The sequence below is a fragment of the Anopheles bellator genome, chromosome 2 (genome assembly GCF_943735745.2).
Source record: "Anopheles bellator chromosome 2, idAnoBellAS_SP24_06.2, whole genome shotgun sequence".
Taxonomy (NCBI): Eukaryota; Metazoa; Arthropoda; class Insecta; order Diptera; family Culicidae; genus Anopheles; species Anopheles bellator.
Window position 1 is genome coordinate 52441700 of NC_071286.1, and position 19256 is coordinate 52460955.

General features: G+C 40.1%; 1 protein-coding gene across 1 annotated transcript in view; it reads left to right on the forward strand.

Moving 5' to 3' along the window:
- LOC131206894 (neuronal acetylcholine receptor subunit alpha-7-like) overlaps positions 1 to 6476 on the forward strand; it is a 44655-nt gene extending 38179 nt beyond the window's left edge. Inside the window, exons 7-13 of the mRNA XM_058199483.1 lie at positions 499 to 693; positions 1447 to 1533; positions 1617 to 1726; positions 5172 to 5317; positions 5378 to 5500; positions 5579 to 5717; positions 6324 to 6476. Coding sequence (XP_058055466.1) covers positions 499 to 693; positions 1447 to 1533; positions 1617 to 1726; positions 5172 to 5317; positions 5378 to 5500; positions 5579 to 5717; positions 6324 to 6476 — 953 coding nt within the window. The remainder of the gene's footprint in view (positions 1 to 498; positions 694 to 1446; positions 1534 to 1616; positions 1727 to 5171; positions 5318 to 5377; positions 5501 to 5578; positions 5718 to 6323) is intronic.
- The last annotated feature ends 12780 nt before the right edge of the window (positions 6477 to 19256 follow it).

Genomic DNA, 19256 nt, shown 5'->3' on the forward strand with positions numbered 1-19256 from the left:
TGTAGTTACTATTCATTTGCTCATATTTGGCCAAACGCGTTTCAACGACAGTAACATAATTTACTTTCGCCCATTGCCGCAGCCGCAACGCGACAAACGGCGGAAGCAATTCTCATCCCAAAGCACTTCTTCCTTTCTGCACCATTTTCAACTCATTCAGAACCCACATCGTCCACCCCACCGTAGCATGTAGCATGTGATGGCCGTTCGAGGCCGCACCCCATTGTTATTGATCCCTGTAACCTGCAAAATATACCCTTCGAAGCGGAATTACAATTCGAAACATCGAGATTTGGCTGCCGTTTTCGCATTCGCATTCGAAAATGGCTTCCACCGGCTTCCAAGCCGTTGCAAATAAAATAAAATCTTTTCGTACGACGTAATTTTTCGCACCTCTTCGATCTCCCACGAATACGAAAAACAACACTCGATCCCCCCCTCATTTCGTTTTCGTCGACATCGTTCCTTGCCACGTCAACCGAATCGGCTACTGCATAGGTGTTCCCGGCAAGCGTAACGAGATCTACTACAACTGCTGTCCAGAGCCTTACATCGACATCACCTTCGCCATCATCATCCGGAGGCGCACGCTGTACTATTTTTTCAATTTGATCGTGCCGTGCGTGCTGATTGCGTCGATGGCACTTCTCGGCTTCACGCTGCCCCCGGATTCGGGAGAAAAGTTATCATTAGGTAAGTTTCCGTCCACGAACTTCTGAACGGCACGGCGGCTTGAGCAAAGGCTTGTGCAGAATTTAAACGGCCACTTCTAATGCGGGCCACTAACAAATATTCGTACAACATACAGCTTTCTATGAAGAAATGCTTTTTTAATGAAATGTTTGTCAGTTAGATTATGTACACTTCTGATTGAGGTTTGCTTCTTCGTATAACTTTAGTAGGACTTGAGTCACAACAGATCATGACATTTTCGGTATAAATCACTGCAACGTTAACAGTGTGTTGCCGATAGCAGTTTCAGTACAGTAAGGCATACTTTTACATAAAAAAATCTTATGTCCCAATGTGTCTGTTTAATCGAAAGACAAATTAAGCTTTGTATGAAAACATGTGTAAAGTCACTGGACATATGGACCTATAAGCGAAACAGTAGCTGTAAACAATGTTGAAAATTACTTAATTAAATTAAATAATTGTTATATGCGATTGGAAGTTAGTGCACATTAAAGTCTGCTCCGCAAAAGATTCACAAGCAGTTACTATTATTGCTATTTAGTATCTGATTTTTGTTCTGCTGAATATATTTGAATATTATGATTGAAATGATGCAAAAGTTTCAAATCTTACAAGATAAAATAGAATGATAAGAATTAACAAGAGGCGGTGCAAAACATATCAATGTCGCTGTAAGACGTATCAACCGTTGTCAATGTAATCATTATAGATCACTTTTGTACATATTATATTATCTGATCTCTTCCGCAGGTGTAACGATTTTATTATCATTAACTGTATTTTTAAATATGGTTGCTGAAACAATGCCAGCCACATCGGATGCTGTTCCACTTTTAGGTAACTTCTAACTGCTTCTTTCAACGGTTTCGTACTTTGCGTCAGGCAAGTAACCTGTTCCGTCGTCTCTTTTCTCCAAACAGGCACATATTTTAACTGCATCATGTTTATGGTTGCATCATCCGTTGTTTCGACAATTTTAATTTTAAATTATCATCATAGAAACGCGGACACACACGAAATGTCAGATTGGGTGAGTATGCGCGCAAACAATCAACCTATTTTATGCTCCGTTCGGCGTCGTTCCATACCCAGATTCGTTTTGTCCTGGGAAATGCTTGCCGCACGACACGGTGGCACGGCGCTTCAGGACCAGCCAGGACTCTGACGGGCACAAGACGCGAGTGTTGATGAAGTACGCTGCAAGTGCAATTCTTGCCTTCGGCCGAGCCCCACGGCCTTTCCGGTCGACGGGTGTGCGAACTAAAATGTGATCGCACAAGTCATAAGTCCCTGACGGCGGTGGTGCTTGATTGTTGTGTCCAGTGCTTGTTCTGGTCGCTACCGACCAACGCCATTCTGAAATCAACTTCCACGAAGGCTGCGCCTCTGGCTGCAGGATGCATCGTGATGTGGTTTCACCTCAGTTGCTGCCAGCAGTCAGCAGTGCTCGTTCCAGTGCCGGGCGCTATTCGGAATATGTTTTCAGTGCTTTTCGCGCTGGAACTCGGCCACCGTACGCCGCCATTGGGTCAAGAGTAATCTCGGGAACTCGAGTTCAGCTGCGGTTAGCAGCTCGCATATCGCTTCCCAGCGTGGACACGTAGTTGGGATCCTGCGAGCCCTGACACGGGCGAGCCTCTCGAGGATGCCTACGAGAATGGTTCTCGGCTACGGGTGACTGTGACCGTAGTGGCCAATCTACCAAAATGAACTGCAAATTAACAATCAGAAAGCAATCTTTCCGGACCGGTAAGCACTTCTTTGGCGACCATCGGTCGGTGGTGGCATTCTGGCGGTCCGATGATTGGAACTACGCTGGCGTACCTGCATATCTTGTATGAACTTTGCGAACTTGGCTCGGAATACGACAATTCAGCAAGCAAGTTCAGGACGAATTAAACCAGAAAAGGGGCAAGCATGGGAAGAAAGAAACTATGCTGTATTAATTCGAGATACAAAGGTGACTTATACCATCGTCATTAGATCATCAACGTGTTTAGTCTAACATCAACTGAGATGCAGAGTCTGGCTGGCGTCTTTAAAAATTAATGTAAACTGAGACATATGCATATTGATAATAAGTTTATGCTCAACTGTTCACGTCTTTTTACGAAATTCCTATTCTTAGCGTTTTTGAAACTCAAGATGATTTTCGAGGAGCATAATAATGAATTATGTCTATGGTATTGAAGTATGAATCGAAAAACATAGAAACCACTTAGCCAAAAACCTGATACAACAATGTCTTTTTCAGTCAAATCAGACAGCAATTGTTTCATTGCTCTGACTTCCTTAATCATAAAAGTGGGTTACAAGCCAAGGTTGACCATTGTAGACAACGCGTTTAATGGTCTCTTGAATGCTTGAGTGTTTAATGCTTTCGGCAACAGCCATGGCTGAGTGAGTGACAGCTTTCGACGAAAGCATCGCCGCGATAAACATCACCCGAACCTATCGAACAACGCGGGACATCTGATTTCAACCTTCTTTACTTCTGTCAAAGACACTTTCTCACAACCATCGAGTCTTTGATGTTTGTTTGGCCATTATTTCCGTTTTCCTCCGAAACTACCAACGGGCACTCCTTCGCTTGGATCTTGGTCTTGTGACGCGTTTAACTTTGTGCTTCAATTTTTGGCGCGTACTGTTGTTGTTGGGCAATGAATTCCTCTTACGCGCGAAAATTATCTTTCCCTATCGACAACATTCTGACGCAGGCCCCGTGGGCAGAAGGAAATGGAAGTTTCACTGATGACGAGAACGAAAGGCCGATACCGTCACTCGTCCGCAGTGTGGCTGGGGCTCCGCCATTTCGGGAGAATGGGTAATAAATTCCAGCCCTGGTGACGGCAAAAGATTCATAACCGGAGCGGGCAAGGTAGCAGTTTGAAAGACATTTTCGTCATGGCGATCGGTTTTTGGGAGCCATTCTATGTGCCTTCCAAGGTAGGGCTGAGCTGGGCTGTCTGGAGCAACCGACTGACCTTCAGCAGAGCCGCTCGTGACGATGTAACGCACTCGGTGTAGCATCTCATTCAAGGCCATAAAGACCGTCACAACAGAGTACCAGTCTGGCTGCAGTGTTGGATTATTCCAATTTATATTTCGATAGGCAATTAAAAGTGTTGCGGCGTTTTGATTATTTATTCAAAGCTCATGACACTCTCGTGACACTGTCGAAAAAACGTATGCAGTTTATTCGTTAAAAAAACCCTTAATAAAATATGATACAGTAGATGATTTCACTCCGAAAAAATCGGATGATCCTTCGAAAAGCATAAAGCTCGTTGCCAATTACTGAGTCCGATCGGGTGTTGGTATGTTCTGATCAGAGTAAATGACTGATATGAGGGTAAGAATAGCAATAACCTGTCAGAAATGTTTAATGAAGCCTGCTTTTCGTGTAGCTGACAGAGAGGAAACTAACTACCATTGGGTTCGTGGCGAATTAGAACAATTTTCCAGGAAAGTGTAACTGCTCTTGTGACAGCCGGCATCTGTGGATGACCCATACATGCGTGTTTCGCACCTCTACTATTGTTCTTTACGCGTGTAAAGGACTCTTGCAATGCAGATGAAACCGTTTCGCGATGTTGAAGAACACCTACCGCTTGGTACACGACGATCGAATTAAACTTATCATCCATGACCGTTCCAAGGACCAAACATCCTGGAAGGTTCCGACCTGAAAATGTACTGTAGAAATTGCAGAGCCATGCTCTGTTTTCGCACAGCTCAAGCTGCTGTTGGATATTATTTTTAGTTAAGACAGTTTTATGGAAAAGCTTAGAAAATGCATTCGCCGTTCGCTCATTGCGTGTGTCGCGCACGTTAATCGAAGAAGAGCTACCCGGTAAGGATGCGAATGGTGAAAGCAGGATACTACCGTTTGGACCTTCTCGGTTTTTTCTTGCGTGGAATGATGCAATTTAATATCATTTCGGATTTTTTCTTTGAGAAAGTAGAAGCGGCTCGTAATAACGGTAATATGCGCTGGTAACGCAAGGTGAAGCTTTTGTAGTCCCACAATAACGAGGTGTTTATATTTAAAGTTACGATGCTTAGAAATTGCTACACAATGGCAATGGTATTTTGAAGTAAAGGTGGAAAATAACGGGGCATCTTTAAACAGTTGTATAAATATCTGGTCGAGTTGGAAGCGCAACTCTGATGAGTTCCTGATGAGTCGTGAGTTTTGCCCATCTCTTTGTGGTTTGAAATACGATAAAGTTACTAACCATGTCTCCAGTTATTGATCGTAACGTTCTGACATCGATCAATGTTGTGGAGGAATTGAACCGAACCGATTAAACTTACCTAAGGATTAATGCAGGAGATTTTCTGAAAATTGAAGAAATTTAATTGTGTTTAATTTTATATTTAAGTTAAAAATGAAAATAGGCAGTTTGTTTATTTTGCAAAACTATATGAATCATTCGAATTGATCGTATTTTTCTTTGTTTCTTTGCTCGCAGGTTAGGGTCATATTTTTATACTGGTTGCCATGTATTTTAAGAATGAGTCGACCCGGTAGAGACTTATCGATGGAATATCCACCAACGCCAACATCGGACAGTTCCGAGCGGAAAGCGCACATCCAGGACGTCGAATTGAAGGAGCGGTAAGAGGGCAACGGTTCAATGTCAACAAACAATTCCGTCTTATTTCTTCGCTCTCACAGATCATCGAAGTCCTTACTCGCGAACGTGTTAGATATAGATGATGATTTTCGTCACAACTGTAGACCATTAACCCCGGGAGGTACACTGCCACATAATCCAACATACTTCAGGACTGTTTATAGGTATCTGTGCTGCTTGTTTTCGCAAAGTGTTTTCTCGAACTGATATGTAACGCCTTCCTTCCTGCCTTTCAATCACAGCAGCGATGATGGAAGCATCGGGCCGATCGGAACCAATCGAATGCCAGATGCGATAGCGCCACCACACACGTGTTTCACATCGTCTGCTGATTACGAACTAGCTTTAATATTAAAAGAGATACGTTTTATCACCGACCAGGTAAGGATGCCAACAAGTTGTGCACGTTTTCGGCCATCAGCCAAACACTCTAGCCATATAGAGGGGCGCAACCGTGACAAATTCACAGCCAGCCCTGTGATATCGTTTCGAGTAAAGCGTAGTTCAGTAACGTCAACCGAAGCCGATTTGGTCATCAATAACGATGTATCCTCCCTAGCCGAAGATCCTTCCTAGCGTTCGCGCGTTGACAACACGTGCAGGCGGAAAGTTCTTGCTTGCAAACGGTTCTCCCATACCACACTGAACACTGAAATGAATGGAAAAATGTCGGTTAAGTTTAGGAAAGATTGATGAGGTTTACAGCAGTGTCCTTGAAGTGGGGCGTGCATGGAGCGGCGGGCTCAGTTGTTGTTGTGGCTTAAAGGTGACAATGCTTCGTTGTTCGTACCGTGGGCTCCCAATCCTTAATTGTCGATCGATCAAACGCTGCTGCTTCTGTGTAACCGCAGGTTTATTTAAGGTTGAACCAGCCGATTCCACAGTGTTAGTCAGTGGGCACCGTTGTTTGTTTTAGTTGATATATTTTCCCCAGAACGACAACCTTGTTGGACACTACTAATTCGGTTTCCAATCTTTACTTCACAGATTCGAAAAGAAGACGAGGAAAGCGATATTGCGAAGGATTGGAAGTTTGCAGCAATGGTAGTTGATAGATTGTGCCTTATTATTTTCACGTTTTTCACAATAGTGGCAACCATAGCTGTTCTATTTTCGGCTCCGCACATCATCGTTTCGTAGCCATATGATAAGGGCTATTGTTATTGGTTTTTCCATAAAATCAATTTGTTGTTAATTAAATTATTGTCAAGAATTTTTAAATGAATTCTTCATCGCGCACCGTGATGCCGCGTCGTGTGGTGCGTGTGGGTCGTAGATCAATGGCAAAGTAAGACAGCGAAAAAAGGAAGAAAAAAAGAAATTTACCAAAAAAAACTAACAAACTGTAGAACATAAAGAAACTCTCCAGAATGTCGGCAGACAACCCACGATCAACCCCCGGGGGGAGTGGCCCGATCGTTGCCCTATCGGCGAGCCTCCGCGGCGACCTCCGATCTTCTTTTAAAAAGAGAACGACAAGAAAAACTCGTGCATACGAAATTGCGAGAGCGAGCGAGCGATGGAGCAGGATGTAGCAGGATCTGCCGCCGGCCGGAAGACAGCAAACTGCCAAACAACGCGTGGGGAGTTGCTCGATCGAGAGCGAGCACATCGGCATCAGTAAAACGGCACACCTGTACTAACCACTTTATAAAATGGGATAGCTTTATTTAAAGACCAAGAGATGCGGTGGTATTAACTCGAAATCCGTAGACGGCGCAATGGTTCGTAGGAACGTTGCCCAAATCATTTCCCCGAAACGAGCAATCGAAATCGAAAACTCAACCCGTACAACCCGTTTCGAGTAGTAGCTAGCGTGTTGCAGGCGAGTGAAAATGGCGAAGTGAAAAAGGACACCTTCGCAGAACGTTAGGCGCAATTAGTGTAAGCGAGGGCGAAAAGGGCATTAGTAATTTGCATCCAATTGCACAAATACCGAGGGAGCATCGAAATACAACTGAAAACTACAGCATCAAAGACGGAAACGGCCGATTAAACGAGCGTGCCTGTCAATGGTCTGGCTGCGTACGTAAACGTAGGTTGTGGCAGCGTTTCGTAAATTCTTTCCGGTTATTTGCAAGATTTATTCGATTCGTAAAGCGTTAGTTGCGGGCAGCTAAGTCAGTTTCGTCGGCACAATTCCTCCAAAAAAAACCGGTAGTTTTCCGGGCTGGAAGTGATGATTCTCTTCCGTGCCACCATTTTCCAGCTGAGAGAGCAGTACCGTATGGCATTCCAATAATGAACAAAAAGCAATAATAATTGGACGCAAACACTTTACGGCAGCGAACGGACGGACGAATGTTGAGGAATGGTAGCAGGGAACAGTTTATGGTAGTTGTTGAGCAGATCGTTTAAATGTAAGCTGTTTGGTGGCTGACTATGTTGACGACAACTGAATCTGTTAGGATCGACGATCGACGCGAACCTCGAGAAAGGGAGCTTCGTTGTACATTTCTCTCCACAGCAAAACTAGTTCGCAGTCTTATTAACTAATTGAATTTGAAACGAACAGAAAAATGTTCCACCCTGTGGGGCACTGTATAGAGCATGGTTTGATGTACGGAAACAAAATAACTGTATCTGACTTATTTAATTGGTAACTCCATTGAAAAATCCACACCAAGAAAACGCGCATACAGGGAGACCATGCGGAGTGCATAAAGAACTATGTTTTCTTCCCACCGTTTTCAGTCCTTCCTGTCCAACCAGATAGCATTACCCATGAATGAAAAGTGCGTGCTGGTAAAATGCGTTTTCCATTCTTCTATTGATCGTGTGATTAGCGAGCAGATAAGACAGTTTATGATAAATCGCCGATTCGTAGCCATAAGCACATAGCGATGTGCAGTGAAATGTTTTTGTTTTTCGTTTGTCGTTTATTAGTGTTGCAGTTTTTTGGCTCTACCATGGCCGAGGCTCGGGATGGCCGACACCCGGCTCGGTGGTTGGTGGCGAAAAAAATTGGTAACAACCAATCGAGTAAAGTGAAATTTCTAAATTACTAATCAAAGGATGAATGAAAGGAATGAAATCAAATAAGATTAATAGGTATAATAGCACGCGGAAACGTTGACGAAAGAAACAGGTTCTTTAGATGTAGAGTGAGGTTACTTTCTGATCAATGATGTAGCCATCAGCTTCTGTGTGTTAGTTTTTTCATTTTTAAACTATATGATTGGAAACCAAATTTAGAGCCCCCAAAAGATGATAAGACACAGTTCGTTCATTAGTTTGATGCAAACATTTTTCTTTGTATTGTGGTTTAGTATTATTACGTATTGGTTTCAGAAAAATAACGTTATGCTAAAATACCCTTTTTGATTTACAGCACTGGAGACAAGTGCATTTTTTCTAAATTTTGTTTAGAAAATTTACTATTTCATAATTAACGTTGTCAGTTTTAATTACCTGTTTCTTTATTGCTCATCCAACGTAATATTCTGCACCAGTTTGGTTCTTCATAGGTGTTAGGGCCGTAGGCAGTGTTGGCATGCGACTATAGAACAGCAAGGCAAGCAGGCAACATAACTTTACGAAATATACTATTATTATCTTATTAGCAAACAAACGATCATGATTGCGGATGCGCTAGGTGATCGCTATACAGCGTAGAACTGACGGGGGATGAAATCACAAATATATTAATGTAGGCGCCTACGCCAGTAGACGAGCCATAGGCACAGCTGCGGAACGACAACCTGAGCAGCTTCATTGAATCACCCTTGGATGTAATAGCTGCATTAAAACGATAAACACAACCTGAAAAAGAGGAAATGAAAATGGTCATAATGAAAACTACAAAAAGCCCGCTCCAGTGAGAAATGACGACAAAATCGGTGCGTACTGTAGACTATTGACGACTATCAATTGAAATAGTGAGTAGCGGAGAGTTCAAAATTTAAGCGAAGGCCAGAAACGACGGGAAAACATTCCGTGAAATTATGAAAAGCAGCACGACTGTGATATAAGATGAAATGAAGTATATTATGAAGTATATAATTAAAATAATCTTTTCCGGGCGTGGTGTGATGTACGAGTCTATTTAAGCTGGGAGTTACGTTACGCGTCAAGGAAATGTAGAACGAGAAAGAAAGAGTGGCGAGAACAAGAACAAGAAATCAATGGAAAAATGTTGCTGAGTAAAAGTTCGTTAAGACGGCAATAGTTATCATTGGTTGGTACAATGGAGGAATGCATTTTAGGGCTAAGTTTGACCGATCCGCACAACATACTAGAAGAAAGGCTATCAAGTAGCAACGAACATCAATCGTCCTTGACATACTGTATCATGTCCCTTATCCACTTCAATTCTAAGGTTTGGCAATGCCTTACAAAACAAAATTAAATTTTAACTTTAGTGTTATGTTTTTCCATCTGGCTTATTTTGCTACACGTTGAAACGATTTAGTTCAGTCAAGATTTCTGCCCACAATGGCTAGGTTTATTGTTGAGCAAATATTTATCATCATAATAGTCGCTCCATATGTTCATAAAGCAATCGAAAACGTTGAAAAATTGCATCAGGTAGGCTTCACTGGTCAAAATTATCGTCTAGTCAACTCTCTGTTCTAGGCTATTCGTAACTGTTTTTACAATCTTGGTGCAACCGTACTTTGGCGACGAGATCATTGAGTGATGGAAGTAGTGAACTCACCGATAATTTGACTATCCCACGATTTTCTTGGTACATGCTTCGGTGGCAAATAAACATACCATTCCACTCGTTAAAAATATTCCTCCGAAAAACACGACAGTTCAAGGCAATTTAATGCGGTATATATGAAAAGAACTCAAAGTCGCATTTCTTATTAAATGTGCCGAACCAAATCCGAAGGAAAAGTTGGAAGTGATGCAAGACAATTGGAAAGTGTAAGGGCATTTGCAAAACAATTCAGAAATGGTATTCAATCAGTTGGAATCAGATAGAAAAGCAAGAGGATCCGAAAAGTAATCAGACAACCACTATTAATAGCAAGCTCTGTTTCTGGGAAACAGAAAACGTTCGAAGATGCTGCAAAGCGACAATTACATTGACGAATGTTTAATTTTGCTTGTTTTGGTTTTGTTTTGTAGTTACTCTTATTTGTTTACATTAAAACCGTTCAGTATCTCGTTTGGTTGTAAAAAATGTTTCGTCGTTGGAATGTGTGGTAGACCTTTGCTTGTTGTTAGTGGCAATCAATAGTTTCGGTTCTATTGCATTCAAAACATTTATCATAATGCTAATTGAAAGGGCAAGTAAATTTCAGATAATTCTCTCCACTATAGTGCTACGATTAGTTTCAGTCTACTAGTATTGTTTGAGCTGGTTGAACGTTTTTACTAAATGTGAAAACATTTTGGATGCTTTTATTACAATTGTATGTATTCCAGGAAAACCAAAACATGAAAACATAAAAATTGATCCACAGTCCAGCGTGAAAGATCAGCTAGTTTCCTACGGACACCATGTTCATATTTGTTTTGGGTAATGTTAGGTATCGGCTGGCTGCATTTATCCGTGGTGTATAAAGGTGGGAAGTCGGATCTAAACTCCCTTTCTATAAAAAATCAGAAGACAGCACAAAAGTAAAAAACACAATTTAAATCAATTATGTATAAGTAAGCGATAGTTAATTGAAAGTAAATCAATGAAAAAAAAACAAAGAAATGAAATTTAAACTTAATATAAACACAAAAGCGCAAAGTTAAATGAGTAAGTAGTAGATAAAATATAAATATATACTTATACATAAAATATACTTATACATATAGAAAAAAATAAGTATTAATAGAAACAAAACGAACCAGAATGCGCCCCGTCGCACATGGTCATACACATCAACAGGCTGGTGGATGGGGGTGTACGAGCGCGAGCGGCAAAAGTCCTTTGGTAGAAAAATCCTTCAGTTTTTTTGCGCCGCAGCTCGGCACCCCCTCGTTCCCATACGAGCGAATCAAGCGAATGGAGCGTGAATTATAGTGACATACTTTCAGCGGACGACCATGCAGACAGGACGAACAGGACGGCATTTGCCCCCTGTTCGGAATGACTGAAGGTTGCTGAAATATTTAAGAAATTCTATGAATTTTCGCATAAAGTAAAGGTAAACTGAATTGTAAAGTTGACCTAACGTTTAAGAAATATTATCAATTCTATAGGAGAAGGGCGACGGAGAAAAAGTCACCTTCATGATATGCAAAGTATTACTCGAAAAGCATCCTTTGACTCTTAGAATTACTAAACTAGACATAAAAAGAAAAGTAAATCGAGTAGAAATCCAGGTGTAGAAAAAGCAAAACCGAGTACACTGGAACAACGGAGTTCAGATGGCGAGGAAGAATAAAAGAAAACCATAATTTACTAGTTGTAAGTGAACGCCGAGGTGCAATGCAGTAAAAATGAAGGATTGGTGAACATAAGCGGACACAAATGACGATATTGTTGAGTGAGCGATTTTCGAAATAAATTAAATTTATTACAATTTAAAAAATGATGGCCAATCATTGAAAGTAAGCGGTTCATTAGAACGATATAAGGAAACTTGATCGAAATGAAACAGAACATGCCCAACTGATTAAAATACCAAATGCTATAAAATCACAATGGAAAACGTGGTATTAAAATCGGAATTACATTAAGATTTCCACAAAATGGAAAAAAGTATAGAATATTATAAAAAAAACTAAAACTGAGAGCATGAGAATTACCTGCGGATTGTGTGCCAAGTGGACAAAACAGCGCACAGAAACGTCAAAGTCGCTGCTGAAGGAGTGTTTAAATGGAATTTTCCCACTCACGGAAGCATGGAGGAACGTGGAGTGGAGTGGAGTCATGGAAAACTCATATGTAATCATTTGGAACAATGAAACACACTTACGTCTATCTCCAGAACAACCTTCTCTTAAGCAGATCCCGAACGAAGTATCTTTACAATCGTTTTTGCGCCGTCAACATAAGTTGCAATGTATGCGTGGGGCAAGAAGCGAGATATTGGAATAAAAATTAATCTAAATTAATTGGTGGCGAATAACACGAACAGCTAAACAAATTCCCTAATTCCGTAAGCTAATCAAATAAAGTCAAATAAACACACAAACAAAAACAAAGCCAAGTTACTCTTTATTGCACACACCCAAATTTATCGAATCTCAAAAGTGTGACGTTGGGAAGCTTGATGAGCGAATGTTAGGCTAATGCATTGTTGCAAGCAAGACCAACGAGGAACATCATGGAAGGATGGCACATGGTATTGCAGGATATGAAGTTCTTGTAAATGGTATAGGGAAGGTGGTTAACGCAACAAACCAAAACCGGGATTAAAATAGGCGACACTAATGAATGTGTGAGAATTCATAAAACTTACCATATCAAACAATTGGAAATATTTATGTGAATGTTGAGGGGTGCAAGCCTGAATATGTATGCAATGGAAGTATTGTTGCAGATTCTTGTGAAGAAATGCCGAATACTTACCACGGTGAATACGTACGATGAAGATCGAATTTCAATCCCAACGAGTAATCCACAAAACTAATCGAGAAATCTCTCTTTACATTTCTGGCTTCCATTGTTTATTGATGGTTTTGTTACTAATCTTGAGAAATAATGAAAAAACAACAGAACACTTTTTGGTAGGCTAGTTTCTTTTAACCACCGTCGTCGTCGCAGATCAACAAGTTACGACTGATACCACTAGCATCGTTTCTGGTGCCACATTTTTACACTGTTATTATAAAAACATTTTTTTCATGCGACAGAACTTTCTTAAACTTTTAGGAAAAACAACTCTTACTATAATCAAGCTCCCCAAGCAAACATCTTATTCACACCTCGTCTTTTTTGGGTGAGGAAAGGTAGCTGATTGATTGATTTCTGGTATGGATTAGTGAAAATATCGAACCGTTACATTCGGTAGTTTATACTATACTCTATGATCTTCAAAATTTGCAAAAGCAAATGGATTAAAAGGTGCATTTTTCCAAGGGATGACTAGTTTGATCATTTCATATTAGTTGCTGTTGTGCTAATTAACTTATTGTTGATGTTCCCACGTCTTAGGAAAATTTTATTCCCAAAACCGATTTATTCTGTGAGACTGAGGTATCTTCACCAGCAGTTTGATGAAAGCCAACATTCGTCTTATTGAGCGATCTCTCCGAATAATTAAGATGTTAAGTTAAGATTTCAAATTAATTTGATTCATGAAACATTCTGAAAATCCATACATTTCAAACCGAACACTAAAACCATGAAATAACAACATTTATAAGAAAGTCACTCACCAGCACGACTGGCTGTCAAATGAATGTGAAGATCCGCCGGTTTGATATCACGAACAAAAGCCAACCAGAACATCTTTTCGCACCTTAACCGTCAAACAGTATTTATCACGCAGATTCTTACCACAGAAATTCCATCGTAACACAATACATGCAAGACAGACCATTTTTCTATGCAGTTTACATAAATTTGATAAATGTGAGTATTTTAATTAGTAAAGGAATAGGATCCATACAAAAAGTGTTTGTCGTAAATGAATTCAACCGCAGATAGTGCTAAAGGATGGAAAGAAACCTTAATATAATTATCAAAAGAAACCAAACCAAAGCAGGGAAAATGTACTGATGTGCTGATAGGCTTGATATGCTGCTCCAAGCCTTGTAGGTTGAGAAGATCGTCTTTGCTTCACAATTTCTTGCTGCTTGCAAGATAGTGTAACTGGCATAGTGTTACATGGCTGAGGAATATATAAAAAAAGCCGAACTACTGTTAGTTCAAACTTGTAGTACACGTTTCGTTGCATTGATATGCGCTTTTCTTGGAGCAACCTTTTCGAGATTCTGGAAATGTTGACGACAAAAGACTAAAACTACAAATTTTCTTCGGAAATTACTATATCAATGAAGTGAAAATACCTGTCCTTCCATGTTATATGTGGTTGGTTAGATTGATGAAGTTTTATGCTACGTATTAAAGCATGTTCAATGAAATGGTTGATGATTTGATTTTAATGACGAAATCCTGCAAATATGAAAGTATAACTTCGTGCTAAGGGCAGAAGTTTCAAAACCTGTTGTGCAAGTGGCCTCTTTTTCCTTCTGGATTCGGTTTCACACAACTTCCTTCAAAATTTTAACTCATCACTAAGCAATAAAGTAAAACATCCTTAACATTGAAACAAAAATGGGAAAAACAAAATTTGCATGTTTTCATCTGCATTTAAATACAACCTGGAACAATAGCACACGAATACTTATAAAATAAAAGAAGAACGTGACAAACATAAATGCACATGGATGTAAGTAAAACCCAATTAACTAACTACAGTAAAAACAAAATACAAAAAATCTCATTAGCTTGCCCAATGCATGCAAAAACGTACGGATATTTGCTGAACAACGATGACTATGCAATGTTCATTACCATTTGTAGATATGACATAAGAAATTAAAGAAGTAATTGAGAAGAAGAAAAGCTCATCACAAACCAAAAGCAAATGAAGCAATGAAAAATGAAAACCCATTCATGCTTCGAAAGAGTCAGAGTAAAGTCAGAATTTAAGTTTGTCTTAATCGATGCGCCTCGTAGGTGCGAGTAAAAATACAGAGCCCAAGCTAATATTTCAAGATGCACTAAACTTAATGCATCTACCACAAACAAATTAGCTGAATTTTGGACTGCCACGCTAGAAACCAGAATTGAGTTTAATACGCAACAAACTGAAATGGACGTCCTCTGATAGCTATGAAGTTTAAATTCTTTGCACAACATAAATCCACGAAAAGAAGGAATTAATTCGACATAAACGTAGAAACCTTGACACATTTCGAGTTCTGTTTCACATTTGATCATCCAAGAGCACTGATGGTATGTTTGTACATGTAGTCAGTTGGCTCGACTGCAACAGTGGAACTAACACGCGCAAATTCCGAACAAAGTAGCGAAAAACCCGTGTCGATGCCACAGGAAGGACAAAAAAACGGTCTGCCTAAGAGGGGTATGTGATTTTGTAAATATAAAAAAGTCTTAGGATCCCAAAAAATGTAGAAAATTCATTATGAGGAAATTCGGTCAAACAACTCACAGTGAACTATTGCCGGAGGTGTAAAGAAAAGAACATTTCAAAGAAGTTACTAAGTAAGTAAGACGGAACCCGTGAAACTATTCACTGCTGACAGTCCGATAGCGAAAGATAGAAATTTGAACCATTCAGAGATTCACCCTTTTTCAACCTTCTATTGTCAATCAATTCGTATGTCAAGGGTATATAAAAGGCGCAGATCAGGAGGAATAGTAAAAACAGAGTAAAGTAATTTAAAAATCTTTAAAAAAACAAACATCTGAAAATATAAAGATAAAGCAAATGGTTTCGTTCGTAAGCAAGACAGAAGTATTAGTAAAATTCTACACCGAAGAAATATACCTAAAATCATAAGATAACAGAGCTCTGTAGCCCGATTACTACACGTTGCATCACAAAATGGCGAAAAGTCGCTACGCGGTTGCAACGGAAAATAGAAAACAATTGATGTAAACACTGATACATCATATCAGCATCAGCAGCAAATTACAACCACAAGTCTTCGGTTAACGAATTCAATTTTGTTTTCTGCCCTCACCGTCAATAAAATAAATATACGCCCGTGCAATAGTATAAACGAGACGAACGAAAGCAAACATTTAAAAAAAATCGAAAAAAAAGATAAGCAAGAAGGAATGTGACGCAGCACAAACGTAGGAGCACTAATACGAAACGGGAAAACCAAACATGATATGTAGCTAACCAGAGTCAAAGATAAAGAGTAGATTAAAAGAAATGATGCAAACCGGAATATTTTTCAGCCATTAAAGTGTTTCAGTTGCAAGTTTTTCCAGTTACAAACATGAACAAAAGCAATCGAATTGTTTTTTGTTATATTCAGATGAGAGTAGAGACAAATTTGTTCCATTAATATAATATAATCTAATCCTACTGATAGGATGCAGGTTGGTCAATTGAATACAATTTTACTGATGTTCGGCAAATAATAAAACATCTACAGTATACCTTATAATTAGTTGAAACAAGTTTAAAAACCCTTCGTTGCACAATGTATCTGTTTGTGAGCGAGTAACTATTTTTCTTGCAAAATTGTTATTAACTTGTGTTAAAAATCCCCAAAGGCAAACGCATGCTCATTGTTTTGTTTGTTTGTCAATAATAGAAAACATCATCATCGGGTGGATTTCAGATGTTTTGTTTTTGACAAGTCCGGCATACTGACCAATCACAAACGGTTAAGTGGGAGCTCTGAAACGTTAGAACATGGTAACAGGTTGAGTGCTGAAAACGTAGAACGAACTTTGCCAGCAAAAACACGAAAAGTACGTACGTACGAATAATAAACTCGAATTCAATTCAACTAGAAACGTTGTTAGGAATCACACGCAATCACACTAACTCGTAAGACGTACGGCATAAGTTAGCAGCAAAGGTAGTTAAACACAGAAAGTTCGGTTGAACTGGTTGAATGGCAGTATCACATGTATCACTCCTCCACACCACAGTCGAAAACCAAACAACAAGCCGCATCCAGTGTGGGCGTATTTCGAAAGCCATTTTGTAATCATCATTAGAGAAAATTGAAACGAAAAATGTAAAATGAACCACGCTACAAAACGAAAGAATGTAAAAAACTACAACACCCAGAAAATCTAATAGATCACAAGTACGACAAACGAAGGATATAATAGTGGGTGAGATAGTAGAAGCAAGCGAAAGAGAACAAAAAGTAAACTCTGAAAATACGTTTCTGATAATAAATTAAAAAATTGCCAAAAAATCAAATAATCGGAGCTTTTCTATATTTTTTATTTGTGTTTCATGATGCCTCTTTCGAGTTGTAGCAAGTTAATTCGCCCGACATGCTCTCCGGAGGACGTCGAGACGTATACGCAGGCGTATAATGTGCTCGTAAAACGCCGTAAAACAGTTTCGTCAGTTTTTGACTAAGTCCATGTCGCAGATTAGTATGTAAGTACTGGGATTATAACATTATAATTTTGGTAGAACTTTTGAGTTCTGTTACTATTGAGTTCCGGGATGTTCTGTGGCTAAAAGTATATACTGTTCTCTTGTCTCCTCGATCTAAGCTCTAGACGACTTCGAACTTTCTGCGACCTATTGGAGCGTTTTCTTGTTCGCTATTATTTACGTTCAAGGAACAAACCGGATGAAGTTAGTAAAGTCTGAAAGTTTTACAACCGTATCTTGGTGCATCTTGTGCCTCTGTTTCCGTTCTGTAGTGGTTCTCACATCTGGCGAAACACGGGGAAGGCCCGCGATTCGAGCCCGGAGGGAAACATTAAAAACGGCTTTTTATACCAATGAGTTTTAACTATAGAGAAATTTGAGCTAATCAATTTATTGTTAACTTCTAATTGCAAAACAGTTAAAAAGTGTTCATTACAAAAAGGCAAATATTGTGAGACAGATCTTGTATTACAAACAAAAAGCTTTTACTTTTTCTTCTCCTTAGAAATTGGAGAATACAAAATGAATTCTTTCTTGGCCTATTCATGGTTTGGTCACGGCTCAATCGAAGTAATAGACGAATTCGAATCAATAGCAAATCAAAATAGGTCATAAATGTCGGAATCATGGTAAAAGTTTGTGAGTCGTAAACTATCCATATTAGTGCGTGAGTTAGTTCCGCATTTACGAGCACCAAAACCAGTCGATTTCCCGGTCCCCATGTTCAGCCAGAGCCCATGAGGGCAAATGTAGTGACAAGTTATCACCGTCGCCATCGTCTGTTGTCTATTTATCGTGATTTGTGCTCCCACGATATTTGCCGCTCTCGTTACGATAATCAAGCGCTGTCTCGGCCGACGCTGAGTTCGTGCAGCTCACTTTTGCGTTTTGACCTTGCGTTGCTCTGATGGACTGTGCAGTTTCCTACTCTTATGTCGGGACGGTCGTTGGCCGCCGCATGACTTGGAAAACGAAGCTTCCAGCGATGCAGCATGTAGAAATATTAGCTGCAGAGCCACTCAAAAATGTGTCTCAAGCATGAAAGTAAAACTAAAAGAAAAGAAAAGAATTGTGCTCGTTTTGTTCCGTATGCAGAACATGCAGACAGACGACCAAAATGGCATTCCAGTATCACATTCGAAAGACTTGATTAATGCCGCCAAAAAGGACAACAACCAGTGAAATTATTGAGAGACACAGTCGAAAGTCATATGATTCACAATATTTTTCATTCTACATTCCGCCGTATATTCAGCCATATACACCCAACATTATGCACCCCCCTTTCATGATCATGCTCTACAATGACCCGTCAGCGTAGCATGGAAACTAATTCATCGGCTTGATGTAGAAGGATCTGATATTCGAATCACAATGTGGGGCCTCAATTTTGAAATAATAATTTTGGACGCGTTTATTTACCACGAAGTTTGTATTAGTTTCAAAAATATTAAATCTTCAAAAACGCTGGAAATTATCACCAGAAAGTCACTTCTGTAATGTTTCCCGGCTTCCCGAACCCAGTGTGCAACTGAACAGTCGTTGAAAACGTGACCTGCCCGACAGCATCAGCTACAGAACATACCACGCGCCATCCAACCAGCAGCACCAGCATCGTACGCATCGTTTGTAGGTTGCGTCGCGAGTGCCGCCTGGGTGAGTGGCGCGTAGTGGCCGAAGTCAGTCGAAGTAACTTATCGTCGGACGCGGCTCAGTTCTCTGGAGGCAGTCGAGCGGAACGGATCGTGCCCGACCTGCTCCGTAACGGGCGGCGACGACCACTACTAAGACCCGACCGTCGCCGTTGATGCGCCCCTTTCAAAGGACGCCGTGGGTCTACGTTTTTTGTGCAATTTAGTTATTCCTTCTTTCCCGATTAAAAACTTCGCAAAGTTGCCGTTATTCCTCATATTCGTCGCGT